Source organism: Varanus komodoensis, unplaced genomic scaffold (genome assembly GCF_004798865.1).
Source record: "Varanus komodoensis strain SLA01 unplaced genomic scaffold, ASM479886v1 scaffold7_1, whole genome shotgun sequence".
NCBI classification, from domain to species: domain Eukaryota; kingdom Metazoa; phylum Chordata; class Lepidosauria; order Squamata; family Varanidae; genus Varanus; species Varanus komodoensis.
In genome coordinates this window covers 5,418,647-5,446,080 of record NW_025336479.1, presented here as the reverse complement: position 1 = coordinate 5,446,080, position 27,434 = coordinate 5,418,647, and the positions used below count along the sequence as shown (strand labels likewise).

Sequence of the window (27,434 nt, the reverse complement as noted above, 5' to 3'; positions counted from 1 at the left end):
GGGTCCCTTTGATGCTTTCTAAGCGCCAAGCCATGTCCAAAGGGTTATATTTACATTGCAAACAAGCTGAATTTACCCATGGAGTGGTTTGCTGCTGTTTTTTGTCCTGTCAAACCAGTAATTTCAGGCTTTTCCCAGTCTTGGGAGGTGGTTTCCAAACTCTCTGGACTATGTGTGTGGGAGAGGGAGGGGGAGGGGGAGAGGGAGAGGGAGAGGGAGAGGGGAGGCTTCATACACCCTTCGCGCTCCCCACCTATCCACCTAGCTGAGCAGTGGGTAGAGGGGCACAGGGAGCTGCAAATAAAAATGAAGACTGTCTTTTCTCCATTGTTCAATTGTTCCCTGCTGAACAGTAGACTAGCTCAGGGAAGGCTTAACCCTTCACAGTCCTGCAATTCTGAAGACGGCTCTCCCATCGCACAATTAAGCTTTTTACTAATTTTTATAGCAGAGAGTGGGTGGGCTGATTTTCATTAGGATTGTAAGGCTGATTAAACTTCTTCCGCAGAACCTGCTGCTCTGCCCAGCTGAGCAGTGGGGCTCACTGCATGGGTGATCAGCAGGAGGGGACACCGTGGGCTGCATCGAACCAGATGGCAGGCTGCACGAGGCTTGCCGGCAATGGGTGGTCGCCTCTGCAATAGGACCCTAAAGTCGTATTTCTGGGCGGCTCTGGCTACTGACCAGAGTAGGCATGGATTGCAGGTGGAACATTGCCCAAGCAATGCAACAGTGGAACCAGCTGCCTGGAGAGGTGGTGGGCGCTCCCACACTGGAGACATGCAGAAAGAGACTGGACAGCCACCTGAGTGGGATGGGGTAACGCGGTGTCCTGCAACAGCCCCGGGTTGGACCTGATGGCCTTCTGGCCCCTTCCAACTCTGCTCTTCTGTGATTCCATGAATGTACGAAATGCACTTGAGGTGGGAGCCCTTTCCCAAGTCCTGGTGGAGATTACGCATACGGAGCAGAACATTTGCCGCACTCCCTCTTTGTGGACAGCTTCTGTGCGCTTTCTCCATGGGCGTGGTGTGTGTTCCCCGTGGCCAGGTGTTTTGCACACCATTCAGTTCATCATACCCCACTGCACATGCACATCCGCACCCACATATAGTTGGCCTGCCACCTTCCTCCCCAGGCGACTCCAGGGCAAGATGGAGCTGCCAACTCAAAGGGCAGCAGAGGTGAACTTCAAGCTGTGAGACAGGAGACGGAACACGCGCTCCCGGCCCTCTGCACTGGGCTTGGGCAGACTGTGAAGCTGCCTCAGAACTGGCGAGGGGCAGCCTTTTCCAAAGGCCTGCACAACACATTGCAGTCACCCAAGCGCAGGGAACCCAGGTTCCATTTGGATGCCAGGAAGCACTTCCTGACAGTCAGGACCCCGAGGGTGTGGAATGGGCTTCCCCGGGAGGTGGTTGAGGCCCCATCGGTGCGGGTGTTCAAAGATAGGCTGGACATGCACATGGTGGGCATGTCATGAGTGGAGCCGGCTGGAACCAGGGGTCAGACTAGATGGCCCGGGAGGCCCCTTCTGACTTGCTGTTTCTATGTTTCTATCCAGCCAGGAGCTTTAGCAAGGTGTGGGTAACCATGGCCAGGCTATCCTACTGCAGGGGCAGACTCGGGGGGCAAACCAGCCTTCCTCTAGTGGCAACTAGGACCTCTGGTGACACAGTGGCCACAAGGTACCCCCAGAGCAGCCTTGTTAACAGCCCTGCAAGTTAGGACAGTGTTGTTTTGCCCCCTCCGGCAAGCAGGGATGGGCTGGAGCCGGCAGCTAGTGGGTGCCTCACTGCACTGAGGCACGAGCCCTCAAGTCCATAAGCCAAGCTTTTGCCAGCACATTACTCTTGTTTTCGGGGTGCAGGGAGGTTCAGAGAGAGCAGATGGACCAGTTCCTGCACTCACCTGAGTGCTCGAGAGCAGCTCTGGAGGGCCCTTGCAGAGGCGTCCCCCGGCACTCGCAGACTGCCCGGCCCATGGAGCTTTTGAGTGCCTTTCAGTATTTCTGAGCATGCCACCCGGATCGACCAGGTACCTTTGAACATGCCAGTCTTGGATGGTCCCTTGGCAGCAGAGACTGCTGTGGGAGCTCTGCAGATGGCAGGGATGAGCCCCGAATAGTTGTTATCTCACAGAAAAGGGATACCAGCCTTTGTCCAGCATATTTTCTGGGCTCCTGATTGTGCACTATTTACAAAGAAGGTGCTAAATGAGGATTTGCAAAACAGATAAACAAGCTGGCACCTTTCCCAAGCATTTTTTCAAGAAATCTGTGTATATCTTCTGGGCTTCCCTGGGACTTAATCTAATTCCTAGGAAAGAACAGGTGTGTGCGTGTGCTTTCCCTCTTGCACTCATTTCATTTATAATCTTCTCCCAGTCTGGCCAGAGAGGCTTCAATGCTCTCGTTTTTGAGGCTAGGATTTGTCGCCGATGGTCACTAAGTGCTGAGCTGGCATCGCTGCCTGAAGCATCTGGCCTGGAAGATCCTTTCCGTGATGTGTTGCAGGTGGGTTATGGGTAGCCCTTTGGGAAAGCAATCCACTCTGTATATGCCCAGAGACACACTTGCCAGCGAAAGTGGTGCCGAACTGTGGCAGCACTGACCTCGCAGCCCGGCTGGCGGGATCGAGGGCTCTCCCCCGGCAAGCAAGCTCTCTCGGGGAACAGCCCCCGTTGGCCCGGGCGGCGTCGCGGCCCACCCGCTCCTCTTCCCCTCAGAGCTGCCGAGACGATTGGCTTGCCGGTGGGGGGCCCGGCATCCGGAGAAGGGGGGGGGTTCCCGTGGCTGCTGAGATGAGGGCGCATCGGCGGCGGCGGCGGCGCCTCCAGCCTCTCCGCGCGCCGCCGCCTTCAGCCGCCTCGGCGCGGAGGCAGCTCGCGGGCGATGGGCGCCGGCAGGAGGCAGCGAGCCTCGGCAGCCCTCTCGCTCAGCCTGCTCTCGCTCGCCTTCTCCATCACAGCCTTCGGCAGCAGCTACTGGTGCGAGGGCACCCGGAAAGTGGCCAAGCCCTTCTGCAGCGAGCTCAGGGGTGGGACGCGCTGCATCCGCTTCAACAGCTCCGGGGCCAACGACAGCAACGCGGTGCAGTACATCTGGGAGACGGGCGACGACAAGTTCGTCGACCGAAAGTTCCACGCCGGCATCTGGTACTCCTGCGAGGAGGCGCTCGACGGGGCAGGTGAGTGGCCGCCCTCCGCCGCTCCCCTGGCCGCTTTGGGCCAGCGGGGGCGTCGATTCGGTCCATCCTGCCTCTTTCCCCCTTCTCCGGAGCTCACGGCACTCTCTGCAACCCTCCTCCTCTCCATTTAACTTCACAACAACCCTGTGAGGTAGGTTAGGCTGAGAGTGAGTGACTGGCCCAAAGTCACCAGTGAGCTTCATCTTCATGGCCAAGTGGGGACGGGAGCCCAGGTCTTCCCAGTCCTGCTCCAGCACTTTAACCACTATGCCACACTGGATTTCAGGGAATGACAGTGAATGGTTGTTAAGCACAGGTGTTGTGTGTTGGTGTGTAAGCGGATCTACTGGGCTGGAGGCTGTCCCTGTTTTACTCTGATCTCATCGTGCTTTTATTCGTTTGTTTTTCGGTTGCTTTTATGAAGTTACGTTAGCAACTGCAAGTGGGCTTGAGTGCATTCCAGGTAGGAAGGAGGGTGCAGGTCAGATAAGGGCTCCATCGGAACTCAGGGCTTGCATGCATCCAGTGGCTGGCACAGTAGTGTGGATCTCCAGATGCTGCACTGTGCCCTGAGCACGTTGCCTGGGTGGCAGGCTTTATCCACCTAGAGTACGTGCCAGGAAGGAGGCTGGGGCATTGGTGGGAGCTGGTGCTAAGTCCAAGGCCCCTGCTTCCTCTCCTCCTCACCCCACGGCGTGGCTACGCTCCCCTCTCTCCAAGTGCAGGGAGGAGACCTGGCCTTTGGATTCCAGCACCAAAGCCAGGATATTCCAGCACCTTAGTGCCAGGACTCTGCAAAACCCCATGATCCACCGCAGGATTCTGCCCTAAATCGATAAAATATGGCAAGGAGTGTTGTGCAGAGACATGCATGACGATACTCTCAGTAATCTAAAGGTTCGTATATTAGACTTAAAGTCAAGAAAGAAACCTATGTTCAGATCCCAGCTATGCCACAGACCTGCGATGTGATTGCTCATCAGTTGCCTGAAGCCAGTGTTTCTAAATCTGTAAAATGGGCACAATCACTTATAGGTGTGTGTTCCTGTGGGCACACCCAAAATACTGATTCTAAAGTACTCTTGACTTTACCAAGTAGCTGTAAATACACAAATACATGTAATACATGTTGCTCTACTGTGGCATGACATCGCTTGAGGGGTTGTTTCTGAAGGTTATGTTGGTAGTTAAGTCCCACTTTTCTCTACGGATCACCCACCAGACACTCCATGCCATTCTAATAGGTGGAGAAATGACCGTAACTGTCTAACACACACTGTGTATATTGGAAGGAATCCCCAGAACACAACAGAATTCATGGTGAGGTGAACAATATCTTGTGTGAACTAGAAATAGTCTGGCAGAGTTCATATACCATCCATTTCAGCCTTTTAAAAAAAAAATAAAAGCAACCAGAAATAGGTTTTAAAAACAGCTTAAAAGGGTGTGTATCTAACCCATACACAAACGATCAGAAGCGCTTAGTGATAGAAATTGGAAGAAGCAGTTGAGTGATTGTGGCAAAAGTCAGCTTTAAAAATATGACGGGCAGAGAAGGAGAAAAAATTATACTCTATTTATTCAGATAGAGAGCAAGTATGAAGCATCAGTTCTAGTGCAGCAGCAAAGAAATGGCATAATTGCTTTTTAGTTGCACTAGTAAATCAAAGGCTTTTAAGAGTGGGAGTAGACTTGATGTTATTCTTTGTTTTTAAATATTGTCTGTGTAGTATCAAGATAGATCTAAATAAACCCTCCTTGATGAAAAACATGTGGAATCTTTAGACACCACATATCTAATCAGAATATTAACTGGATATTTCACCAGAGTTAGCAGCATAATTAATTCCATGGGGGAATTAAATGTTACGGGCAATATACAGGACTTCTAACCCTGCATTTCCCCCACTTGCAGTGGGTGGGATGGTGTTTGCAGGGGGCACTTGGTCAGCCGTGGGGAGGGAGTGGGGAGGGAGTACTGACCCCTAACCACTCTCAGTACTTTGAAAACCATTTTTCCTGAGCAAGAGATATACTGTATTTATGAGGAATGTCAAGTGGGGGCATATGTTCATGAAAATGAGTGGGTGCAGGTGGCTGATTCTCCCCAGAAAACACTTCTTTGCTCCCAAACTATTCATATTAATGAGAAAAAGGCACGTTGTGGCTGAAATAACTTGCCTTTCATGCTTCAGCCATAAACGTCTGGAAGCCACAATGACTGAGCATCAGCTGGGGGGGCCTCAAGCTAGCCCACCTTACAGGGAATGCAGGGTGATATCTGAATCTGCTTCCCCAACAGCCCACCAGAAAAGTCCATGCTATCATTCTGCTGGTACAGCGAATGCTAATGTGATAACTTCTGACAACATGTCGGTTGCAGTTGGATCATTTTAGGCTCTGAACTCAATGGACTTGAGCCCTTCCCTCTCTTCGTACATGGGCATGTATATTTACTTTGTCACTTCCTTCATAGAAACATAGAAACAGAGCTAGTCAGAAGGGGTCTCCCGGAACGTCTAGTCTGACCCCCGGCTCCAGCCGGCTCTGCTCACGACATGAAATGTGGCAAGGCAGTCCTGCTGCCCCCCTTCTGATTCAGTTGTTCTAGACCACATGCTCAACATGAGCCAAGAATGTGGTGTGTCTGCAAAAGGGGCGAATGCTGTTTTAGAATGCATTAATAGAAGTATTGCTTCCAAATCACATGAAGTACTAGTTTCCCTATACTCAGCACTGGTTAGGCCTGTGTCCAGTTCTGGGCACAACAGTTTAAGCAAGATGCAGAAAACCTGGAAAAGGTTCTGAGGAGGGCAGCAAGGATGATCTAAGGTCTGGAAACAAAGCCCTGCGAGAAGGCATGTTCAGCCTTGAGAAGAGAAGACTGAAGGGAGAGATGATAGCCCTCTACAAGTAACAGAGAGGTTGTGGCAAAGAGGAAGGACAGGATCTCTTCTCGATTATCCCAGAGTGCAGGACACGGAATAATGGACCTAACTTATAGGAAATCAGATTTAGGCTAGATATCAGGAAAATTTTCCTAACTTTCAGAGCAGAACCAGTTTCCCAGGGAGGTCATGAGCTCCCTGAGCCCCACAAGGGGCATTCAAGGCAAAACTGGACCATCATCTGAGTGGGAAGGTGCAAATTGGTGTCCTGCACCCACAAGGGGTTGGACCCAACAGCCTTCTTGTTCATGCCACTCTCTTCAGCCAGGAGAAGTCCACCCAGTTCCCATGCTAGCATCTTCTGAACAAACTATGTGAGAAACAGCAATTCTTCCCTGTGGAAAAATAACTTGAAGTCTTAGATTGGAGAATAGCAGCCCCCTAGGCATAATTTCCTCTCTGCACCCCCTGCCCCCAGGCTACTCAGATGACCTTTCTTCTTGGGAAATATGGAACATTTGAGGCAATTCATTTATTATGAATTGTGAAGGTAATTTTTTTTCGTCCATGATGTTGACCCAACTTTGCTGCCTTCATCATGACCTTGTTTTCCACCGGGAGAGTGAACTCGTGTCTAAGCAGTCAGGGGAATGCCAGTGATGAGCTGGGCAGCCACAATCCGGAGTTATTAACTGCCTGTCAAAATGTATGATTTGCATCAGCGTGGCAACTGCGGCGCAAGACCAGCTGGCATGGCTCAGAATCAGGGTGACCGTTTATGCTTTGCCAAAAGAGAAGTCTCTGTTACAAAGCTGCACCTGCTAATTTGTATCATAATTGCAAGTTCAGAAATCATTATTCTACATTTGATCAAAATACCATACATCTCAGCGTGGTGTGGAAGAAGGTGACCAGGTGAACTGAGCACCCCTCTCCAGTCCGCTGTCCAGTCGCTGCGGGTGCTGATGGGCTGCCGTTCTTGTGGTTCTCTCTCTCTCTCTGTTAAAAGCCCTTCTTATTGAGATCTGTCCTCGATAAGGACAGCTGGCCACCCCAAAAACCCACTCGTTCAATAGAAGGGCTTTCTATTTTGCTGCTGGGGTTGCAAGTAGGAGATGTTCATATGTATATGTGCAGGAGCATCAATGCAGAGGACCTTCACAAAGTAACAGAAATCAGCTCCTGCCCCGAGGAACTTACAATCTAAGCCAGGGGTCTCAAACTCGCGGCCCGCGGGCCAATGTCCAGGCCAAGCTGGGCACAGGGGAGGGGCCCTGCGGCCTTCAAAGCGCCTCCGGGAGCCACGCGGGATGAGCGGCCCACCCCCACCGCGGTGGTGGGATACTTGATGCAGCCCAGCCTCACCCAGACTCTACTTCCAGGGGCCCCCAGGGAAGTTGAGTTTGAGACCCCTGCTCTAAACACTGAGCGAGGGGTGTCAAAAGGAAATGCAAGTGTTCTCTCTCTCTCTCTCTCTCTCTCTCTCTCTCTCTCTCTCTCTCTCTCTCTCTCTCTCTCTCACACACACACACACACACACACACACACACACACACACTTGGCAGGGTTGATGTTGTTCTAACAGCGCAGGGAGCCAGTTGTGCAGATTCAAGCGGTTTTGCACTGTTGCATTTCAAGCAGCCGCCCACACAGAGTAACTGCACAGAGGAATGCCGCCAGCGCAGTAGCCCGATCTTGTACAGTTACAGGAGTGATGTCCAATTTATTCATTTATTAAAAGCTTTTATATGCTGTCCTATTATATAAAAATCTCAGGACGGCTTACAATGCTTTAAAAGGACAATTTAAAAGACAACAATTTCCAATAAATGAATTAAAAACAAAACAATGTATAAAACAAAACAATAAACAGTAAATCACAAAACAAAACAAGAGCAACTAAACATTAAAAACTGTTGATTTTAAAATGCCATTTAAATAAAAAGGTTTTGGCCTGGCGCCGAAAAGGGTATAGGCTTAGCACCAGGCATACCTTTCTGGGAAGCACATTCCAGAATCTGGGCACCACCACAGAGAAGGCCCTACTCTGAGTTGATGACCTTTTTACCTCTCTTAGAGAGGGTTCCCAGAGCAGGGCTTCTCCCATAGATCTTAAGGGGCATGTGGGCATATAAGGAAGGAGATGTTCCTTTAGGTATCCTGGTCCCAAGCTGTTTAGGGCTTTATAGGTCAAAACCAGCACCTTGAATTGGGCCCGGACTTCAACTGGAAGCCAGTGCAGCTGGTAGAGGACTGGCGTCATGTGAGAGTAATGACCGGTCCCCATCAGCATCCTGGCAGCTCTATTCTGTACCAGCTGAAGTATCCGGACCGTTTTCAAGGGCAGCCCCATTGCAGTAATCCAAGCGGGAAGTTACCAGAGCATGTATCACTGTTGCTAGGGAGCGCTCATCCAGGTAAGGATGCAGCTGGTGGATCAGTCGAAGTTGTAGGAAAGCACTCCTTGCCACCGCCACCACCTGGAACTCCACCGACAGTTCTGGGTCAAGGAGTACCCCCAAGCTGCAGACCCTGTCCTTTAGAGGGAGTGCCACCCCATCCAGGACAGGTCAAAATCACCTACCTGGAGACCCGCACCACCCACCAACAGGACTTCTGTCTTATCTGGATGGAGGCTTAGTTTATTGGCCCTCATCCAGCCCATAACCTCAACCAGGCACCGGTTCAGCCTGGTGCTGAAGCCAGAAGAAAAGACAGGGCTCTAAGATAACCCCCAGATTTCTAGAGAGAAGCCAAAGTACCATCTCTATCAGCAAGACAGAATTTGGGAGTTGGGTTGCATTGGATGGGTTCTACCAGAAGTATGGTGAGGGGGTTATTATGGTTCAGGAGGTGGCATTGTGATCTTTTCTGCTGCCCAAAAGCCAGGAAGGCATGCCAAGGCCTCCTGGTCTTGAGTTTGTTAGGAAGAGCACTAGGGCTAATAGCCCTGAAGCTGCCTTCCCTGCTTGTTCTGTAGACAAGGACTGCCTTTGCTGTGGGAGCAAAGCTGTTTGCCTCACTGAAGTAGCTTCACTCCTAGGAAGGGGTAGAGGAGCCTGCATGCACCCCGACAGGAACTGCAATGGTGTGAGAGAGGCACTGCGTAAAATCTGTGGCAAGATACACTGCTTTTCATTCTCAGCCTGAGAAAGGAGTTGGTGCATCACTCCCTCAAGAAACTGGGGGCCTGTGCTGCACCCCCGGCCTATTTTGGGAACTAATATAGCCACAGAGAAGGATTGTGTAAACTTTCCTTACCATGTTTATAGTGTGCATTCATTTCATTGAATAAACTGCCTATCAGCTTTGACACAAGTGGTTTCATTTCTGCCTAAGCGTTCTTGAATCTGAAGTAAGCTGCCTTGCCTAGACCAGGCCCTTGTGATTAAAACAGGGGCAGCAGGGTTTAGCCTGGCCATGAGATACCCAGAACAGCACACTCAGAAATCTGAGATTGGAAGATAATTAAGAGCCAGTGGTGGCAAGGTACATGTTTGGAGTCATTAGAAGCAGAATCTAAGTCAGCCTTTCTCATGGTGGTGCCTTCCAGGTGAGTTGGACAACAACACCCATCAACCCAACCAGGATAGCTATTGGCCATGCTGCCTGGGGATGGTAGAAGTTGTAACCCAAAATATCTGGTTACACCAGATTGGGCAAGGCTGGGGTAAGCCTTTGTAAGACTATCTAGACAGCATCAAAGTTAGAAGAAGTGAAACTTTGGAAAAGCTCTTTCAGTATGAGCCTATATTTTCCCATTTCATTTTTTCCAGAAGTTTTTGTAAGTCCCAGGTCCAATTTCTATTATGCTTCCATAAATGGGGATCTGATCAGTTAGATGGAGACTTTGAGCATTGTTGGAAATTATATTGACTCTGATTCTTAGGAACATTTTCTACAAGAATATACTTTTTATTGACACTCACGTACGAGTATTATGAGAGATGTGAAATGTATCCATGGGCATTTTGTGTATGAATGTGTCTTGCTTGCCCTTTTAAAGATATGTGTGACTGAGCAGTGACGAGGAACCCTTGTGTACTTTACAGGGACAAGGGGTGACAATTTAAAGGTGCACTTCGTGGCTGAACTGTATGCTTGCAATTTTGCCCTGAAATTTTGCCCTGAAATCATACCAAACTATCTTGCATGACAGTGCATTAGCTCAATTTTATTTTAGAGTGATAAAGCTGGGTCAATATTCTTGTGATGTCTTCCCTTGGGCTTTGTATTCCAAATAACTTGGAGTATGTTTTTCCCTCAGGGCCTCTGGCTTTCCTCACCATCTGCCTGCAACTCTCCTCTTGCTACTCGTGGGAGGCTGTGTTCCTATAAGTGTTGGGAAGGTGGGAGACTAAGCTGGTTGATGAGACATTTGGAGTTTTTTAAACTATAATTTTTGTACATTTTACATGCTTCATAGGTGAGAAATGTAGAAGTTTTATCAGCCTGACACCCCCGGCAGATCGAGGTAATTATATACTGTCACTATTTCAGTTTCTGCCCTTTCTATCTGCAAGTTCCATGTTCTGAATCATGGGAAAAGCAATCCCAGCACCCCTCCCTGCAGGAGAACGGGAGTTTCCTCAGGACAGCAAGTTGGAGGGGGCTGCAAGCCAGTTCCCAGGCAGGTGTTCATCTTAACACGTGAACAGAAGACTCTCGTGAGCCTTTGCTATGGGGAAGGAAAGGGGCCTATGGGCCCCTCAGCCCTTCCACAAGTAACAGGCTGACAGGCTTATCTAGGGCCAGAGATCTGCCCTGATCTGCTCCTTTCACACAGCTCAGCTGCTTCTCACCTGAGGAGGGTCACCTGTGAATGTGTGGACTGAGAGCAGCCTGCAAAGCTCCTCCTGCTCTCTCGAAGTAACCTGCCCCTCCAAGATGGGGGAGCTTGAAGGCTCTCACAAAATAGCAGCAAATTTTTGTTGCAGGTCCCCGTTCTTCCTCCTGTCCAGGAAGGGATGCTGTTGTGCAAGTATCCAAAACAGCATCACCATGGATAGGCAATTGGTATCAACAGGGGAAACTTCAAGTTTTGTAGAAGCACAAGGAATATTTCATAAACTGCCATAGCCAGGGGTGGGGGGAAGAGACTGCTCAGGGACTGAGCCTGCTCAATGTAAACTGGATGGTGGCTAGTTTTTGGAACAGAAAAAGGGGGATGGATTGGCTGAAAGCTTGAACCAAAGGACTCCAAGCTGGAACATTTTGTTGTAGGTCCCAATAGTTTCTTTGTATTGGGCTGGTGTTAAAAGCACTAAAGCTGGAGCACAAAGAATAAGATAGCGGTGCACCTTGAAATGAACTTTCTCCATCTCCTCTTGTGAATGGACCCTTGACAAGTAGCCCAGCTCACAATGTGTGTGTGGCAGAGGCAGCGGTAAGGGTAGTTCAGGACATGTGAAACCGTCTTGGCACATCCGGGCATCTCAGGGCTGCGCACCCCTGTCGCTGCAGGGGTTCTGTGGTTGTCCATTGCAGCCGAGCTCCTCTACATCACGTTACTCCTGATGGGCGTCAGCCTCATGTTGATCGAAATCTGCCATTCTATCGGCATCCTGGACGGACTGAAGCTCAACGCCTTTGCTGCGATATTCACCGTTCTGGCAGGTATAGCTCTGTCTTATCCCCTTCGGTTGTCTGTGGAAGCAGCAGCAAAAATGATCTGGGTAAAGTCAGGGTGCCCTTGCTGGGCAGCAAGGGCCTTTCCCTTACATCTGTCTTGCAGCCGGCTAGGAGGCCAACAGGCAGGTGCCAGGGGGGATGGGATGCACTGATGTGGCCTGGTCCTCATCGTACCTGATCGATGTGGTGCCCACCTCTCTGTGAGGACAGCCAGCTCTCTGCTATACTAGGACGTGTTGCTTGTTCTTACAGCCTGGGGTGAAGACAAAGACATGCACTTTATAAAGGAACTCCACCTTGTTAATGAACAAAGGATTCTCCATGGATGGTTAGGGATAGAGGAAGCTGCCTCATCTCAGGTCAGCCTATCAGTCCGTTGTACCCAGTACTCTGGCTGGGGGTGGCTCTCTGGCCAAGGTTGGACAGATGGGCCTAGTTCCAATCCATATTAGCTTTACATATACTCAACTCTAAGTTCATTCAGTTCGATTTCCACAGTCTGAGATTTTTCTGAAGTATCAAATGCACAAAATTTGCATTGATTTTCATACACAGTTTCCCCTGTTGTACAGGTTTCCTATGCAGTTTCCCCAACACAGCCAGTTTTGTACACACTTCCAGGTAAAATGCACATACTTGTACGCAATTGTTTGCCCTAGAACTTCATTGCAAAATTCAACGAATGCACAGTCCAGAGGATAATTGTGTTGGGATCTGCACATTAGTCTGAGAAGTACACCTTGGTTCATTTCACTTAAATATGGAGACTGAACAAACTCTCCCCATTGTCTGCTGCCTGCTCCTTTTAACTGAAAATTCCAGTGACTGAACCTAGAGCCTTCTGCATGACACAGACCGGAGCTGAGCTACATCTCTACTTCTGTTGTAACTCTCGATTTTCTGATAAGTTGCCTTGAGCCTTTTCTGAGCAGGGCATCCCATCATCATTATCTCCTCTAAAATGCCAGGGTCAATGAGGCCACCAGGAGCCAATGTCGTTTCCATCCTAGGTCTAGTCAAACCGAGGAGAAGTCTATTTATTTGCTTGTATTGTTACTGCTGCTACAACTCTGTAAGTACTCTGCAGTGTTCCTTCTCCTGTTTTCTGCCTGCCCATTATCACCGATGCAATAATTGCAACCAAACTGCCAAATCACACAAATTATAGCCAGGCAAAGGATAGCAACCAGCCTATAAAAATATGCCAGTCCTAGAGCCCAAGCACTGACCAGCGACTCCTCCAATGCAGAAGAATTGGGGTGAGATGCTGCTGCTTCTCCTCCAGCAGAGGGAGAGGGGCTTTATGGCCCCCTCCATGCTCTCTGCCCATTGGTGGCCCATGCATTCACTCCTCCTCACTTCCTTCGCCTTCCAAGTCTTGGACAAAGCAGTTCCTACCCACAGGCTTCAGGCTGGGAGATGATGTTTTTGCAGATGACTCACATTTAAGAGATGGGGTCCCAGGAGACTTAGCTGTTGAATGGGAACTCCCCATTCACAACAGATCTTTGTGTGAGAAGTGATGCTGCCCATTGCAGCAGGGAAAGGGAAGTAACCATGGGAAGGAGGTAGCTGCAGTGAAGGGCAAGGGATAGAGCAGCCTTCTTCAACTTGGTGTCATCCACATGGGCTGGACCACAAGTCTCAGCACCTGAGAGTTGTGGTCCAATGCATCTGGACAGCAAAAGGATGCTGAAGGCCGGAATGAACAGTAGCTCAGTAGTAGAACACACATACTTTATATCGTTCCTAGTTTCAATCCAGTGGAAGCTGATCGGTCCAACATCAGTGGGATGATGCATCTGCTCTGGGTTTTAGTTAGAGCTTTAAAGGAGTTATCCATAGTGCTGTGACCTATTCCCTGCGCCATCACACACATGTGTGCGCGCGCACACACACACACACACACACACAGAGAGAGAGAGAGAGAGAGAGAGAGAGAGAGAGAGAGAGAGAGAGAGAAAGGTCCAGCATTGTGTCTAGCTCCTTGACAGTTCAGGCAGCAACATGGAGTGGATGCATTGCCCCACTTACACTGGGGCCACCAGCCTCCACTGGTTCAAGCCTTGGCATCTTGAGTTAAAAGGCTTAGGGAGCAGCCGAGAACCGGGGAAGCCAGTGCCAAGAAGTAGTTGGTCCTGTGATAGATGGACTAATACTTTGACTGGCAGAAGGCAACTTCCTTTGTCAACTGGTGCACTCCCTCTAAGGACACCAATTCCTGAAAGATGCCTCAAGTAAACCAGCCTACGGCCATGCATTCTGCCCTCATCCACACCTGAAGATGTCCTTTTGTGAGTGCCACTGTCTCATACCAAGGACGTTCAAGGAGATGGAAGTACCACCCATCCCTGCAAGTGCTAAGTCTTTTCAGGTGTACAGGATTCAGATGAAGCCTCCAAATCATTCATTACAAAACTATAACATGACAACCAAATGCATTTGATATTGAGCAGGTAAGGAGGCTGCCTTGCAATGTTTTTCTTGGCATTTGACCTAATACCTCAAAGACCTGGGATAAATGCAGCCCTGAATTAGGAAGGGACAGCAGCTAACATGGTAGCATCTCTGTGATTTCAGGTCTCCTAGGAATGGTGGCTCACATGATGTATACGACAGTATTTCAGATGACTGTCAATCTTGGTCCAGAGGACTGGCGCCCACAGACCTGGGATTATGGCTGGTCTTACTGGTAGGTTTATTTGCGGGGGGGGGGGGGCATGGGGAGAAGCAGAAGCATAAAGAGATAACCAGGGCTCACCGAACATTCATCACCCTTCCTGAGTCCTTGAAAGGCCAGCTGTGGACAGTATTGGGCCCACTGAGCAAAGATCAGTACAGGATAACTTGCTATGTTACTTGTATTTGAGGCACTCAACAATTAAGGCAGGTGTGTGTTTGTTCTGCCATTTCATTCATGTTTTTTGTCTCTTCTTTGACAGTCTTGCATGGGTCTCCTTTGCCTGCTGCATGGCTTCCTCTGTGACCACAATGAACAGATACACAAAAACAATTCTGGAGTTTAAGTATAAACAGAAAAAACTGGAGAGAAGGTTAAAGGTGAAATCCAAGTCCTCCAACCCAGAAAAGGCCTGGAAGATGTACATTGACACCATCCATCACAGCACCACTGAGGACTTCATGCACCACCTGACAGACATCCACAGCCCGGCTTCTCCGACAGCGTTTGCAGAACTGAATAACATCCCCATGGCACATTGTGAAGAATATTGCTAAATATGTGCTACGGGGTTGATGAGGCAGGAGGGCTGGAAGCAGCCTATGGTGACTTGATGCACTATTTTGTATGTCAAGGATTGCTGTTCTCGCTGTAAAACTTGTTGATGACTTACAAACAGAATGCCAAGGAAAAAAGGCCTTTTGCTTTTTCATTTCCCCCTTTCCTTTTGCTTCCAATCTTGACTGAGGGCACACACAGCCAGAATTAAGCCCGAAAGTACCACTGATTTTAGTGGCACTGTGGTGGATTGAAAATGCAATCCTCTCTGTGTCTATTCAGGTGTCTTACTCCCAGGTAAGTGGGCACAGGATTGTAACTTTAAGCACAGGTCTAGCATGCAGCTCTGCAGCTGAAATCAGTAAGATTTAAAACAGCATTATACTTTGCTTGACCTCAGGCCCTACCTTGCAAGCCTCCAGTTAGAGCATTTTGAGTAGTTTTATTTATTCATTCAATAATAGTTATAGCACTAGTAATAACAGTAATACATGAAAACTGCTTTATGTATGTCTTTCTTTTTAGTAAGAGAAATTCCACTGATGTTTGTTCAGTGAAGCGATGAAATGAAGCTAAATCAGAGGGTTTATCAATTTATTATTTCTGAGGCAAACTTTTCTGCTTTACCCAGCTGCTGCTACTTGTTTTGCCCTGAGATGTATTTAGAGGGCTTAGCTGTATGCTGCTTAGGTAGACCTGCCTTGTTAGAGTAAAGTTTTATAACTCCCCAAACAGCTGCACTTTAGAAACTTCCAGGCACTTTTTAATAATGCCCACTGAGGCACCTGTAAAAGTTCTCTTACTGTGAGATAATTAAGACAACTTTCATATTCTAACTTTATGGTGTTAAGGAATCCCTTGAGCAGGTAATTATTATCCAAGACGTGAGAGCTGCCAACTGGGGTCCATACTTTTGGCTGCAGGCAAATGTGTGGTAAACAGTGAAGTGATTATGAAGGATTTATCAGGCAGGTCCCATGGATGGCTTGCCTCCGCCTCACATGAATAATGCTGTGAGTGGCAGTTGAAGCAGGATCCTTCCCATGGGAAGTGGGCCTAGGACAGAGTTGCCAGCCTTTGCCGCAGATACCCAAGGTCCTCTCAAAGGATGAATCCTGCACTGAGCAGGAGGTTGGGCCCGATGGCCTCGTTCGAAAGCAAGAGAAGGCGCAGTGACAGGGTGCCTCGTATTCTGGTTTAAGTAGGAGCCAAAGTAGCAGGACATCACTGGCATTATAGCTAAAGCCAAAGTGCTGGTGGTGCCCTTTGTATACGGCTTCCCACACCAAGAAGTCTCTCTGTTTCAGTGGAAAGCACTGGCCTTGCATGGACGTGGGCTGGCATTCCTCGCCTAGCATTCCTTTGCTGTGCCAAAGAGGGATTACTTTGACTTACAGCAAAAGCGGAGAGAGACGGCAGCACTGGTGCACCTCAGATGTGAACCAAGCTGGTAGGGGAAACAACGTGGGCAACTTGTGGCTCTGCAGATGTTTGGGCCTATGACTTCTGAACAAATGAACTTACAACTTCCTTAGCACTGGGTGTGCTGATTGGTGCTGATGGGAGTTCTGTCCCTTCAGCTGTCCTGGCTTAGACGGTGCCCACCAATATTCTAGAAAGTTCCCATCGTGCTTGCTATGGTGCCCATGCTTTTCAGCTTGATGTACCTGAATTAGGGAGTCAAAGCTCTTTCGCCTGAGGGCCAGTTTCTGGTTCAGTGAAGCCTCGGGACCACATTCAAATGGGCAAGGCGAAGGAGCAGTGGCCAGAAATACCACCCTGTTTTAGCACCAAGCTCGACTGGAACTTAGCCTAAGGAGAGGCATTTCAACCATTGAGTGTGTGTGTGTGTGTGTGTGTGTGTTGAGTGCCAGGCATTGCATAAAGGATGTAAAAGGACCAAATGACCAGTGGCCCGTATTAGTCCCACAAACCTGAGGATCCACATCCCTCAGCTAACTGAGCAGTGTCCATAACCTTGGTGTTCATGCCAAGACACACGGCCCTGCACTGTTGTGCTGGGCTGCTTTTGCTTCAAGACTCTGCTAGAGGGAACAGTGGCCTGATGCAGGCTGGCAGGGCCATGGCCAGAAGAAGCCGCCCAAAGCCATTGCTTAGGCCAGCTCTCATGCACTGTGTGCCTGACCTGACCCCCTCTGGAACGGCCCATCTCGACTAGGTTCTTCCGAATCGCTTGCTAAGTTAATCTCTATCACTGTTCCAGAACTTCAAGCTGGATAATGGTCCAGCTACCGTTTGGTAACAGTCCCTAGCAGCACACAGACTGTGCCATGGGAGAACCGGCAGCTGGCGACACATGGGGTGTCATGGCCACGCAGGTAGCGGCCCATGTTGGACCAACAAGCTAGGGGCGCTTTAGTCTGACCTGGCAGGCTGTGTGGGATAGCACAGGTTCAAGGTGATGCCTCAGCTGCGGCGACTAAACACCATCGATCCCCAGAGAGGGTTCCTTATAGATACAACTTGACCTCCCTGTATGTTCGCTTGCAAATGTCCCACTAAGAGGTGTTTTGGGCGGGTTCCCAGGTTAGTGTGTGCATGGCCTTTGACAATAATACTCCTAGCCACTTATGTGAAATGAGAGGCACTGGCACTCTTAAGATCACACTGCAACAGTCCTCATTTATACACACCGTCATGTGAGCGTTAATAAAACTCTTCTGTGGTTTATGCTTCATTTATTCATTTATGTACTTTATTTCCAAGGCAGCCTATAGCAGGAATACAAATTGTGCAAATATGTGCAAATTTCTCTAACAAGTTATTATGGGCATAAGAGCAAAATGAAAGCTGTTGCACCATTACCTATGGGACCAACTCCCTTACATGAAAAAGGCTGGCCTTTTATAAGCAATCGAAGGAAGGTGTTCATCCACACTTGAGACAGTGTTCTTCATTTTAACATGATTCCACAGACACAGTGGGAACGCTTGCTTTTCTTTCAGGAGGCATGAACAACACATAGCTTTGGCAGTGTTCAGATCAGTTCTACATTTTTGCTTGCTTGTAATTTGTTAAGCGACTGGCCTCTTCAGGCCTGCATTGATCCCTTGTCAGCTCATTGTGCAACCAAAGTGCCAGTCCTGCAAAAGAGTCCAGTCAAGCAGCAGTAGGACAACCTTTGCATGGTGTGAAGGGGAAATGATGGAGGAAACATCAGCTGCTTTATTTCTGTGAGTCAAATTGCTGTTGAAAGGCACTGGAGCAGGGCAATAAAGGAAAGCCGGCAATCCTTCGTCCAGGGGTGATTCCACGCATGTATTTTGCCACTATTGTAATGCTTGACTAACTGGGATGTCACTTAGCACCACAACCCTTTCTTGCTATTTATTAAATTTATATCCTGCTTTTATCATTCAAAGAACTCACAGCAGCTTACATGATTCTCCTACTGCTCTCAATCTTGTCCCCACCACAACAACCACCCTGTGAGGTAGGTTAGGATGAGAGTCTGTGACTGGCCCAGAGTCACCAGTTGGCTCCATGGCTGAGTGAGGACTAGAACCACTCAGTTCTAATAAATAAATGCAGGGAGTTGCTTAATAGTGAGGCTGAAGAAAGAACAGCTTTGGATATGGACAAGATCAAGACAGTGTCCAAGACAGGGAAATCAGTCTGAAGGCAGAGATCAAAGGAAGAGAACTAGCAAGAGAAGACAGGTTGATAGTTGGGTCAGAGGGAATATCAACAAGAAAACGGAGGTCAACAAAAAGCAAAGTGGGGAGATTTGACAGAGACAAAGAAAGGAAGTCAGGCATCAAAGTCTGAAATGATGGCTTAGTGGGGGGTGGAAATACCAGTGGGCAGAAACAGAATAACAATACTGGAAATGCAAAGGGAAGAAAAATGAATTTCAGAATAAATGTAAAACATAGAAAAGTAGAATGTAACAAGTAGAAAAACTATGTAGGCAGAAGCTGGCATTGGTATATTCTGATTTCTCTCTGTGGTGGTGGTGGGATGCCAACACTAAGACAATGTTCTTCAGGGTGAGGTGCAGGAAAAGAGATCTTCAGAGAAGACAACAATTGTTATAACTCTGGGTGGGTGCAGTGCAGGTAGCTGGAGGAATCAAGAGAGGAAAATATAATGGCAAGTGGCAGCTTCCTGGACTGGGAATGGGAATATATGAAGGGCGGAGGAAAGACTGTGAATGAGGAGATCCTCAGGGGTTGAGTGTGGGTTCAAGTTGAACCACGGGTTGTTGTTGAAACAGGAGTTCTCATGCTGTGTGATGGCCACAGCTAGATAACTACAGACGACCCACAAAGGTAACCCCTGGGTTGCTGCTGAGTGGAGAACCGTGGGTCATTCAGCATGGTTTATTTTCTCAGCTAGGTTCAGGCAACAGGATAACCCACGGTTCAGTGACTACTGCACACACCCATACTCAGCCACGGGGTGTGGGTGATGGAGTTGTCTGCACCCCGCAGCGTGTGGGTGGGTGTCATCCTGCTAGGGATAACTACCAGTAAATTGAGAATATTGACAAGGGTATGGCAGGAACAAAGAGAGGGCTGCTGGGCAAACAGTGGGAGGCAAAACCCACGACACAGTCCCCCCCCCCCCCCATGTTCTTAATGTGTTCTCACTGTAGAGCTCCAGCATGACTAGACTAGGCCAGTATTGGTCTCAATAAGCACCGCTTGCACCCACATCCTGAAGAGTGCCCTCACCCGCCAGCACAACGGCTCTCGCTGAACGTTCCCTCCAGCCAGGCCCTCTTCCAGAAGACAGCTTTCCTTCCATCCTCCCACCTAGACAGTTTCCAGTTTTCCTATGTCTTGTCCAGCCAATACTCAGCATCGCATGGCTGCTCAGCATGTTCTGTCCTTATTGGCTAGCTGACTTATTTGCTTTCATCCACCCTTAGATTTTTTTTTTTTAACCTAGTGCAGTTTAGAAACTTTGGGGTCTGCGCAAGCGTACAGATACCCCCCCCCCCCCGTTTCATCGTTAGCCCTATTCTCTCCCTTTCTATCAGCTCCCACCATCAGCAGTTGGCATTAGAAGGAGTGATCTAGAGAAAACTGCAAGGACTGGGAGGCCTTTCATGGTCAGGCAATCCCTGCAGATGACTTTTCTTCATTCATGCACCCGCTTTAAGTGAACAGATGAGACGACTTCAGTGCTGCACTTGAAAGGTTTTATTAAGGCCCCACACATTTCAGGTTGCAATGCTTTTCTTTAGAGGAAATAATGAAACCAGAATCCATCCACATATCTGTATGAATTCAATTATTACACAAAACTCCTTGAAGCACAAAAATGACATAATAACAAAAGAATAATGAGTCAAAGCCTATAAAATGGCTCATAAACAACACAAAGTTATCATCAGAGAACCATTAGTTTAAATTTAATCTTACTTCACTTGAAAAATACCAGTTCTGTTCCTCCCAGCAAATATATAACAAAATACGAAATCTTTCTCTCCAAATGAATATTAATATCATCTTTTTATTTCATAAGTATGAGGACTTCTAGAATTAGGCTCACAGTGATGTGAATCTAATTCAGAAGCTCTCATATCTTTGATAAGTAGTAGGTTTGGGCTTTGTGTTATCCTTTCCCCCAGAGAAGCCTGGAAACCTGCAGGATGCTGGGCCTTAATCAGCTCTTTCAAGTGCCTCCTTGAGCAGTAGGCTACCATTTCTGGCTAGCCTCAATGCCACTTGATTCAGGAGTGTCCCAGCGGGAAGAAGCAGACAGACTCAAATTGCTCCAGAGAAAGAAATCATCTTTCCAAAAGGCCTTGGGTTTTAACACAGTTTGGAAACTTTGAGAAATAATTTCTCCTCCATGTTCCTATTGCATGCTATCTCTGCCTCATGGCTGCTTGTTTACTGGTAACCAAGCCAAAAATTGTGGTTACCTGGTTTGTGCCATCCGACCCTTCAGCCTAGCCAATGCTCTCCACAGCAGTGGGTGAGAAACTAGCAAAGGAAAGGAAGGTGGAAGGGCCTCATCGGCCACTGGTTAGAGGAAGATGCCCCCCACAACCATTGGCTGACATGTCTTGCTTCCCCACTGCAGGACCAAATCATTTTGCTGCCTCAGGCAAAGGCCAAGATGGCAGCACTCTTCGTTTTGTGTACTGAAGGCTGCTGGTCTCTCAGCAGCATCTTGTTTCAGCCCTGGAGAGGGGCAGTTTTCTCCACCACACCTCAGGAGAGCAGACTCATTTAGGTAGTGCAGAGCAGGCTGCCTGGTACACACTACTTTGACCTCTAGTCCCTTGCCGGTGGTCCCTGCCCTTTCGCAGCTGCTGCCTCACCTTGCTTACGGGTAGGACCAACCCTGCGCTTCCCTGCAGGAAAGAGTGAGCAGGTTCGGCAGTGGCCAGGGAAGCCTCCTGTCTCCCTCCCCTACTTTAAAGGAGGAACCTGGGTTGGGGATTGGTTGGCTTGGCCCTGCATGGCTGAGCTGGCTGCTCAGACATAGCCCACCTTGGAGCAGGGATGGCGATCACTGTGCCGCTGCCAGGATATTTCCCTCCCACTGCTGCAGCCCCAGCCTTTTCAGGTTCAGTCACAAGGGTGAGCCCAGCAAAGGAAAATGCCTGCACTTGAGGCTTTCCTTTTCATTTGCGGCAAATGCATGGAAGGCCAATGGTTTCATCAGAAGAGAGGACAAGGGATAGCGCTGCTTTGGAAATAGGCTTCAGATGTCATCTCTAGCCAGGTAACCCCTTCAGCTCAGCACTGTAAGCCTACCTTGATCAAGGCTAAATGGAAAATCTCCAGGACTAGGCCAGAGCCTGCCATCCATCAGTAACACGCTGAACCTTCCTGTACAAAGAGGCAGGCTGCTTCAATTGCATGCCCTTCTGACTTGATATCTGCGCTCAGAATGGAAAGCCTCTGACAGAGTCATGTCTCTGGTGAGAATATTTTCCGACTCAATAATTTCCTTAAGGCATCCTTCACCTCCTTGTTTCGAAGGCTGTAGATGAGAGGGTTCATCATAGGGGTCACCACAGCGTAGAAAACAGATGCAGCCTTCCCCTGGCCTGTCGCCGAGCTGGCTGAGCTGGGCCTCATGTAGGCAAAGAGCGCCGTGCCATAGAAGAGGCTCACCACTAGGAGGTGCGCGGTGCAGGTCGAGGCGGCCCGCCGGCGACCTGCAGCCAAGCGGATGCGCCAGATGGCCACCCCGATGTGGGCATAAGAGGTGGCGATGAGGAGGAAGGGCAGAAGCAGCAGGAGGGAGCCGAAGACAAAGACAGCTGCCTCTGCCTCAGTGTAGTCGGCCGACGCCAGTCGGATCACCGCAGGGACCTCGCAGAAGAAGTGGTTGATGTGGTTCTGGCCATGGTAGGGCAGGCGCAGGGCAAAGGCGCTGACAATGAGGGAGCTGAGGGAGCCGCTCGCCCAGGCAGCGCCTGCCCCCCGGCTGCAGAAGCGCCGGCTCATGATCTCGGGGTAGCGCAAGGGGTGGCAGATGGCCACGTAGCGGTCGTAGGCCATGATGCCCAGCAGCACGCACTCGGCCATCCCGAAAGCCAGGAAGATGCACATCTGGAAGGCACAGTGGGCAAAGGGGATGGCTCTGTGCCTGGAAAGGAGGTGCGTCAGCATCTGTGGGACTGTGACTGAGGAGTAGCAGAGGTCCAGCAGCGACAGGTGGAGAAGGAAGAAGTACATGGGGGTGTGCAGGCGGCACTCAGTGACGATCAGCACTGCCATCGTGCCGTTCCCCGCCAGGGTCACCAGGTAGGCTGCCAGGAAGAGGAGGAAAAGGGCGGTTTCGGCAAGCATCCCTTCTGCGAGGCCCAGGAGGATGAACTCTGCCACAGCACTCTGGTTTTGCGGCCCCATTGGATGGTCACCTGCAGAGCTGGGGAAGGAAGAAGGGAGGGCTCTCAGAGCTCACAGAGGCAGCTACACTCTGCAAGCTGTTGATGCCAGGCGCCGTTGCCATATTGCTCCCAGGAATTCAGAAAGGGCCATCTCAAAATTACCGACCATGCCATTTCATTCTTATTTTCCAAGTCTTCCTCCCTTGCCTTGCTAGTAACAGTTTGTTCTGTAAAAAATGCCTGCTTTTAATTAAGATTTTAATTAAGGAGAACTAGCACATAGGCGAGTGTGCAAAGCCGCTTTTTCTTTCACTTTAGCAATTCTGCTCACACCTTTGCAACGCAAGGTATCTTCTGCTCCCCTGAGGTATGCAACCTCTTTGAATGGCCATTCTGGACTAAAAATGCCTGTTGACTGTGCCGTTTGCAAGTTACTGATTTTTGTTGCAACCTGAACAGCAAGGTTGCTTTCAGGCAAACAACTTCTGGAACCAAGTTCCCAGTTTTGAACACTGAGAGACATCTAAAGGTGCTTTATTGTATTGCAGTCATGTGTTTCTCTTAAAATGTCACAAGGCCATGCAGGAAATACTTGTGATGGCATTTATTGTGGGACAGTTATGCACCAACTTATATGGAGGGATGTCTCTATTATGTCCTCTCTTAGTAGGCAGAAGAGGAGGAGGAGGAGGAGGAACCGGTGCCGGCGGCAGCCCACAAATGCTCAAACCTTTCTTGGATACTGGGTTATTTTGATTCCTCCCTTTTGCTCTGTTTCTAACTCTGCCATATTCTTTTTTGCAGTGGAACAGCCAGAGCTGTGCTCAGGAGAACTGGGCATATATCACATGATTAGACTTAGAGCCCCATTTGACTTGGACCAAATCAGAGATGCCTTTTTTAATTTGGACCTGAATCCGGATCTTTGATTCAGAAGTCCAACTCCTTATGCCTCCCATTGATTATGACTGGAAATCAATGAATGCCTGGGTATATTTTTCTGCTAGCCATAACTGAATGAAATCAGCAAGCAAAGCAATCTTTTATGAGGGAATTATGGCCACTAAATTCCAGACAACTGGCTATAAAATTTCAGGTACTACATGCCTTTGAACAAAGGGAACTGCTGGTCACTTTTTATTTCTTTGCAGAATAGGATGTAATTTGCAGAGCTCGGTGCACCTTTCCGAAGGGATCATCCCTGCTTCATTTCTGATGAAGAGGCGTTGGACGCTTGGTGCCTGAAGCTCTCCAGAAGAGCTTGTTGTGACACCTGTCCATTTCCATGGCAATTGTGATAAGTGGCTCTAGTGAAGTAACTTGGAAAATTGTAGCAGTTGACAGGCAGTGCTTTTTGTGCAAAAGAGAAAGAAAACTAGCACAGAGCACTGAAGGCTGGATCAGGTCTGAGAGAGATGACTTCAACTCCTTTCTCCCAAGACCCTGGGATCTGAGAGCCTTTCTAAAACCAGTCACTCTCACCTAAAATGGAGCTGCCAGTCTTCCCCTCTCCCTGCCCTGGTGTTTTCCTTGTATGGGAGACTTGAGGAGAGATGTATCCATCATTGGAGACATGCTCGGGGTTTCTCTGTGTCCCTCTGAATCATGACTTTTCAGATTTGGACTTAGCCCACTTTGGAGGACATCACCAGAATCTGCTTCAATTTGGACATCTCTCAGATGTGTCAGAATCAGTCCAATTCAGTTTAGGATTCATCTGAATTCAGTGCATGCTCCTAACACACAGTGCTCCAAATACAGCTGTACCATAGTATTATATAAAGACATAAAGATATTTTCAAGGGTATTTTCCAGTCCTTTCCTGATCATCTATAGAATGGATCCTCTTTATTTCACAACCACGGACACTGTTGGTGCTTTCGATGGGCTGATTCTTTTATTCCATGATTTATTTCCTGGTGAGGACCAAATGATTGTTGTTGTTGTTAATATTCCACTTATTCCCAGTGATTGGGCAGTCAGCCATTCCTTGATTGGATTTCCCCACATTTTAAAAAATTTCTTACTACATTATATTCCACTGCTCAGCCCTTCTTCTAAGGAATCCAAGGAGGCTTACTTACTCTTATTCCTCCTCCTCTCCCTTTTATCCTTTTAACTATCTTGTAAAGTAGGTTAGGTTTGAGACCTGCTGACTGTCCCAGAAATCACATGATGAGTTTCTTGGGCAGGTAGGACTAGAACCCAGATCTCCTTAGTCTCAGTCCAAACTGTAATTACTACACCACACATCGTTCTTCATAGACAGTAGTGATGAGGGCTTCAGTTTGGATTGAACTCCAGTTCAGATTGTGGTGTGGCATTGGTGTTAATGGTGCTTGAATTATAATCTTTGCTTCCATGCTATATCGCCAATCCTGCCTTCAGATTCATAAGAGGAAAACAGACAGAAATCGGAACCATACATTTCTCCTTCCATGGCTAATGACAGAATCAAGAGATGTTTTCAGTCAGATAACTGAGAAGACACCCTCCCTTCTCTTGCTCTGCAGCCTGATTCAAATTGAACCCCATGTTTCTGTTTAAAGGGAAAAATGCAGGAGGCATTCCAATCACAGCATCCCCATAGAATGTGTAGTTCCCAGTCTCTGCTAGTTCAGCCTTTATCAGTATATATGTGAAAATTTAGGACTTTTTAAACCATACATGCATCAGTTTACATTTTCTTATGAGACCATTGTACTCTGCTTCCTTAGAAACTCTCAGTTCTGCCTAAATTATACCGTAGTAGGTGAAGCATTTGCTTCACCTGGGCAGATAGATCCTGAAGCTAAAGTCAGAAGCGGGCATCTGATGCATTGCTTATAGAATCTCTTTCATCCCAGTATGCCCTTTTCTAATGTTTTCGGAAGTGAAGGTCACACAATTAAAGCTCCAAGCTGGAAACAGAGGGCAAACTCCCCTTCTCTCCATGTTGTACACTCTGCCACAGGACACCCCACCTTTCCTTGGGCGGCTTGGCCCTGTAGACCAAATAGTGAAGTCCGTACTGACTGTGAGCACCACTGGTCCCAAAGCTGCAGTCTGAGCCTGTGCAGGTTCATTTTGGATGAAAGGTTCAAATGTTACACATTACTTCATAATTCCATGGCTGAAACTCACTGTGATGTTTCTTCTGTCATGGGAAGGGGTGGGTGAGCAGGTGCAGTGAACCGAAGGGCCAGGGCAGCCCTGAGGGCCACAGACGCAAACTGGTGTTCAGCTTTCTTTTGCTTTAGTATATCGAGGCTGCTGGATGTCGGATGCCTAGCCCTTTGGATTTGTGCCAATTCTCCAGCTTAAATCACACGTCCAACCCAAAGTTATGATTACTCAGAAACAGGGAGATATAAGAGTATGGATCTTAAGTCTTTATAGTTGCTTCAGATGGCATTAGGATTCAGGCCATGGCCTAGGAACAAAAGTTTATATCCAGGCTTTCAGTGTAATCAAGTGCAATCAGACCTACTCCTTGGTTTGAGTAAGAATTGCAGCTACAGCAGACCACTGAAATTAATGGGGCTTTGCATAGTCATGATTTTGGCGGGTCTGCTTCAAGCATAATTAAGTCACAATCCAATCAAAAGTCCTCCCCCTGTATGATGGCCCCAATCCAAACCCTCCAACTGCTTTTTAAGAAAGAAAAACTGGGAAGTTCCATGTGAGGAACTCCCACTTACTATCTAATTTTCCCCTAAGCCTAGTTTTGCTCTAAGTAATTTAATACTCACAAACTTAATCTCCAATAAATATGTGTTTTTCCTTCGGCTGCAATCCTAAACATACCAATTTGGAATGAAGAGCTATTCAAAACAGAGGAATGGATGAATAATTCCAGCTGTACTATAAGCCTTTTTTATTTATATCCAAGGATCGTGTGCTTCAGAAAACTGTATTCTATGATATAAACAACCAGGGCAGAATATGCTAATTTTTCCTAGTCTATTGAACTGCAAAACTCAACATTTTGCACACTTTAGGATTTTCTCCAGTGATAGACTGATAGAAGAGAAAGAATAAAATTGAGCAGAGAGAGTATTGTGTGTTTTAAAAGTGGAAGGACTGGCTGATTCAGAATCAAGAGACTCTGCCTTTTTATTCTTATGACTTCTAGTTTTTTTATATTGTATTTTGTCATGTACCACTGCTATACCTCTGTGTGAGTCATCTGCAATTGCTGTGGTTTTATTGTTTTATTTATTTGTCTGTTATTTATTTTGTAACATTTATATCCTGCCTTTTTCCTTTCAAGGAACTCAAGACATAAAAAGACATTATGTCTTTGTTTTGTTATGTGTTTTTAACTTGTTAACCACCCAGAGAGCTCGGACTATTCGGCAGTATAAAAATGAAGTACATACATAAATAAATAAAATAGTCAGGCATCTTCTGCTTTCTGATGTTTCTGAGAAACAAGATCAACATGTGAATATCACCTTTCCCTACCCCTAGGCTTAGAAACATGGGCATTTTTAAAATGAGAGTTCAGAGTCTTGGTATTCCCTTTATCCACCACTGGAAGTTCAAGTGTGGCATGACTGTGGTAGCCTTCCTTTCAATCCCTTATCTGCTCAGACGTATTGAAGTCTACTCCTAGCTCAGTTGTGGAAGGGTAGGCAACCTGAGGCCTTCCAGATATTTCGGTTAATATCCTTTTGGTATAGTTT

At 48.0% G+C, this 27,434-nt stretch overlaps 2 protein-coding genes across 2 annotated transcripts; one reads left to right on the top strand and one right to left on the bottom strand.

The window, feature by feature from the left end:
• Nucleotides 1-2,893: 2,893 nt before the first annotated feature.
• On the top strand, nt 2,894-15,124 carry GSG1L2 (GSG1 like 2). The gene is made up of 5 exons (XM_044453857.1): nt 2,894-3,188; nt 10,503-10,550; nt 11,540-11,692; nt 14,288-14,399; nt 14,650-15,124. Exons 1-5 carry the CDS (start codon nt 2,894-2,896, stop codon nt 14,942-14,944), a joined length of 903 nt encoding a protein of 300 aa, XP_044309792.1. The 3' UTR covers nt 14,945-15,124.
• A 6,714-nt stretch (nt 15,125-21,838) lies between these two features.
• LOC123035651 (olfactory receptor 2D2-like) lies at nt 21,839-22,786 on the bottom strand. Its single transcript, XM_044454063.1, has one exon. It carries the CDS (start codon nt 22,784-22,786, stop codon nt 21,839-21,841), a length of 948 nt encoding a protein of 315 aa, XP_044309998.1.
• Between the last annotated feature and the right edge of the window lie 4,648 nt (nt 22,787-27,434).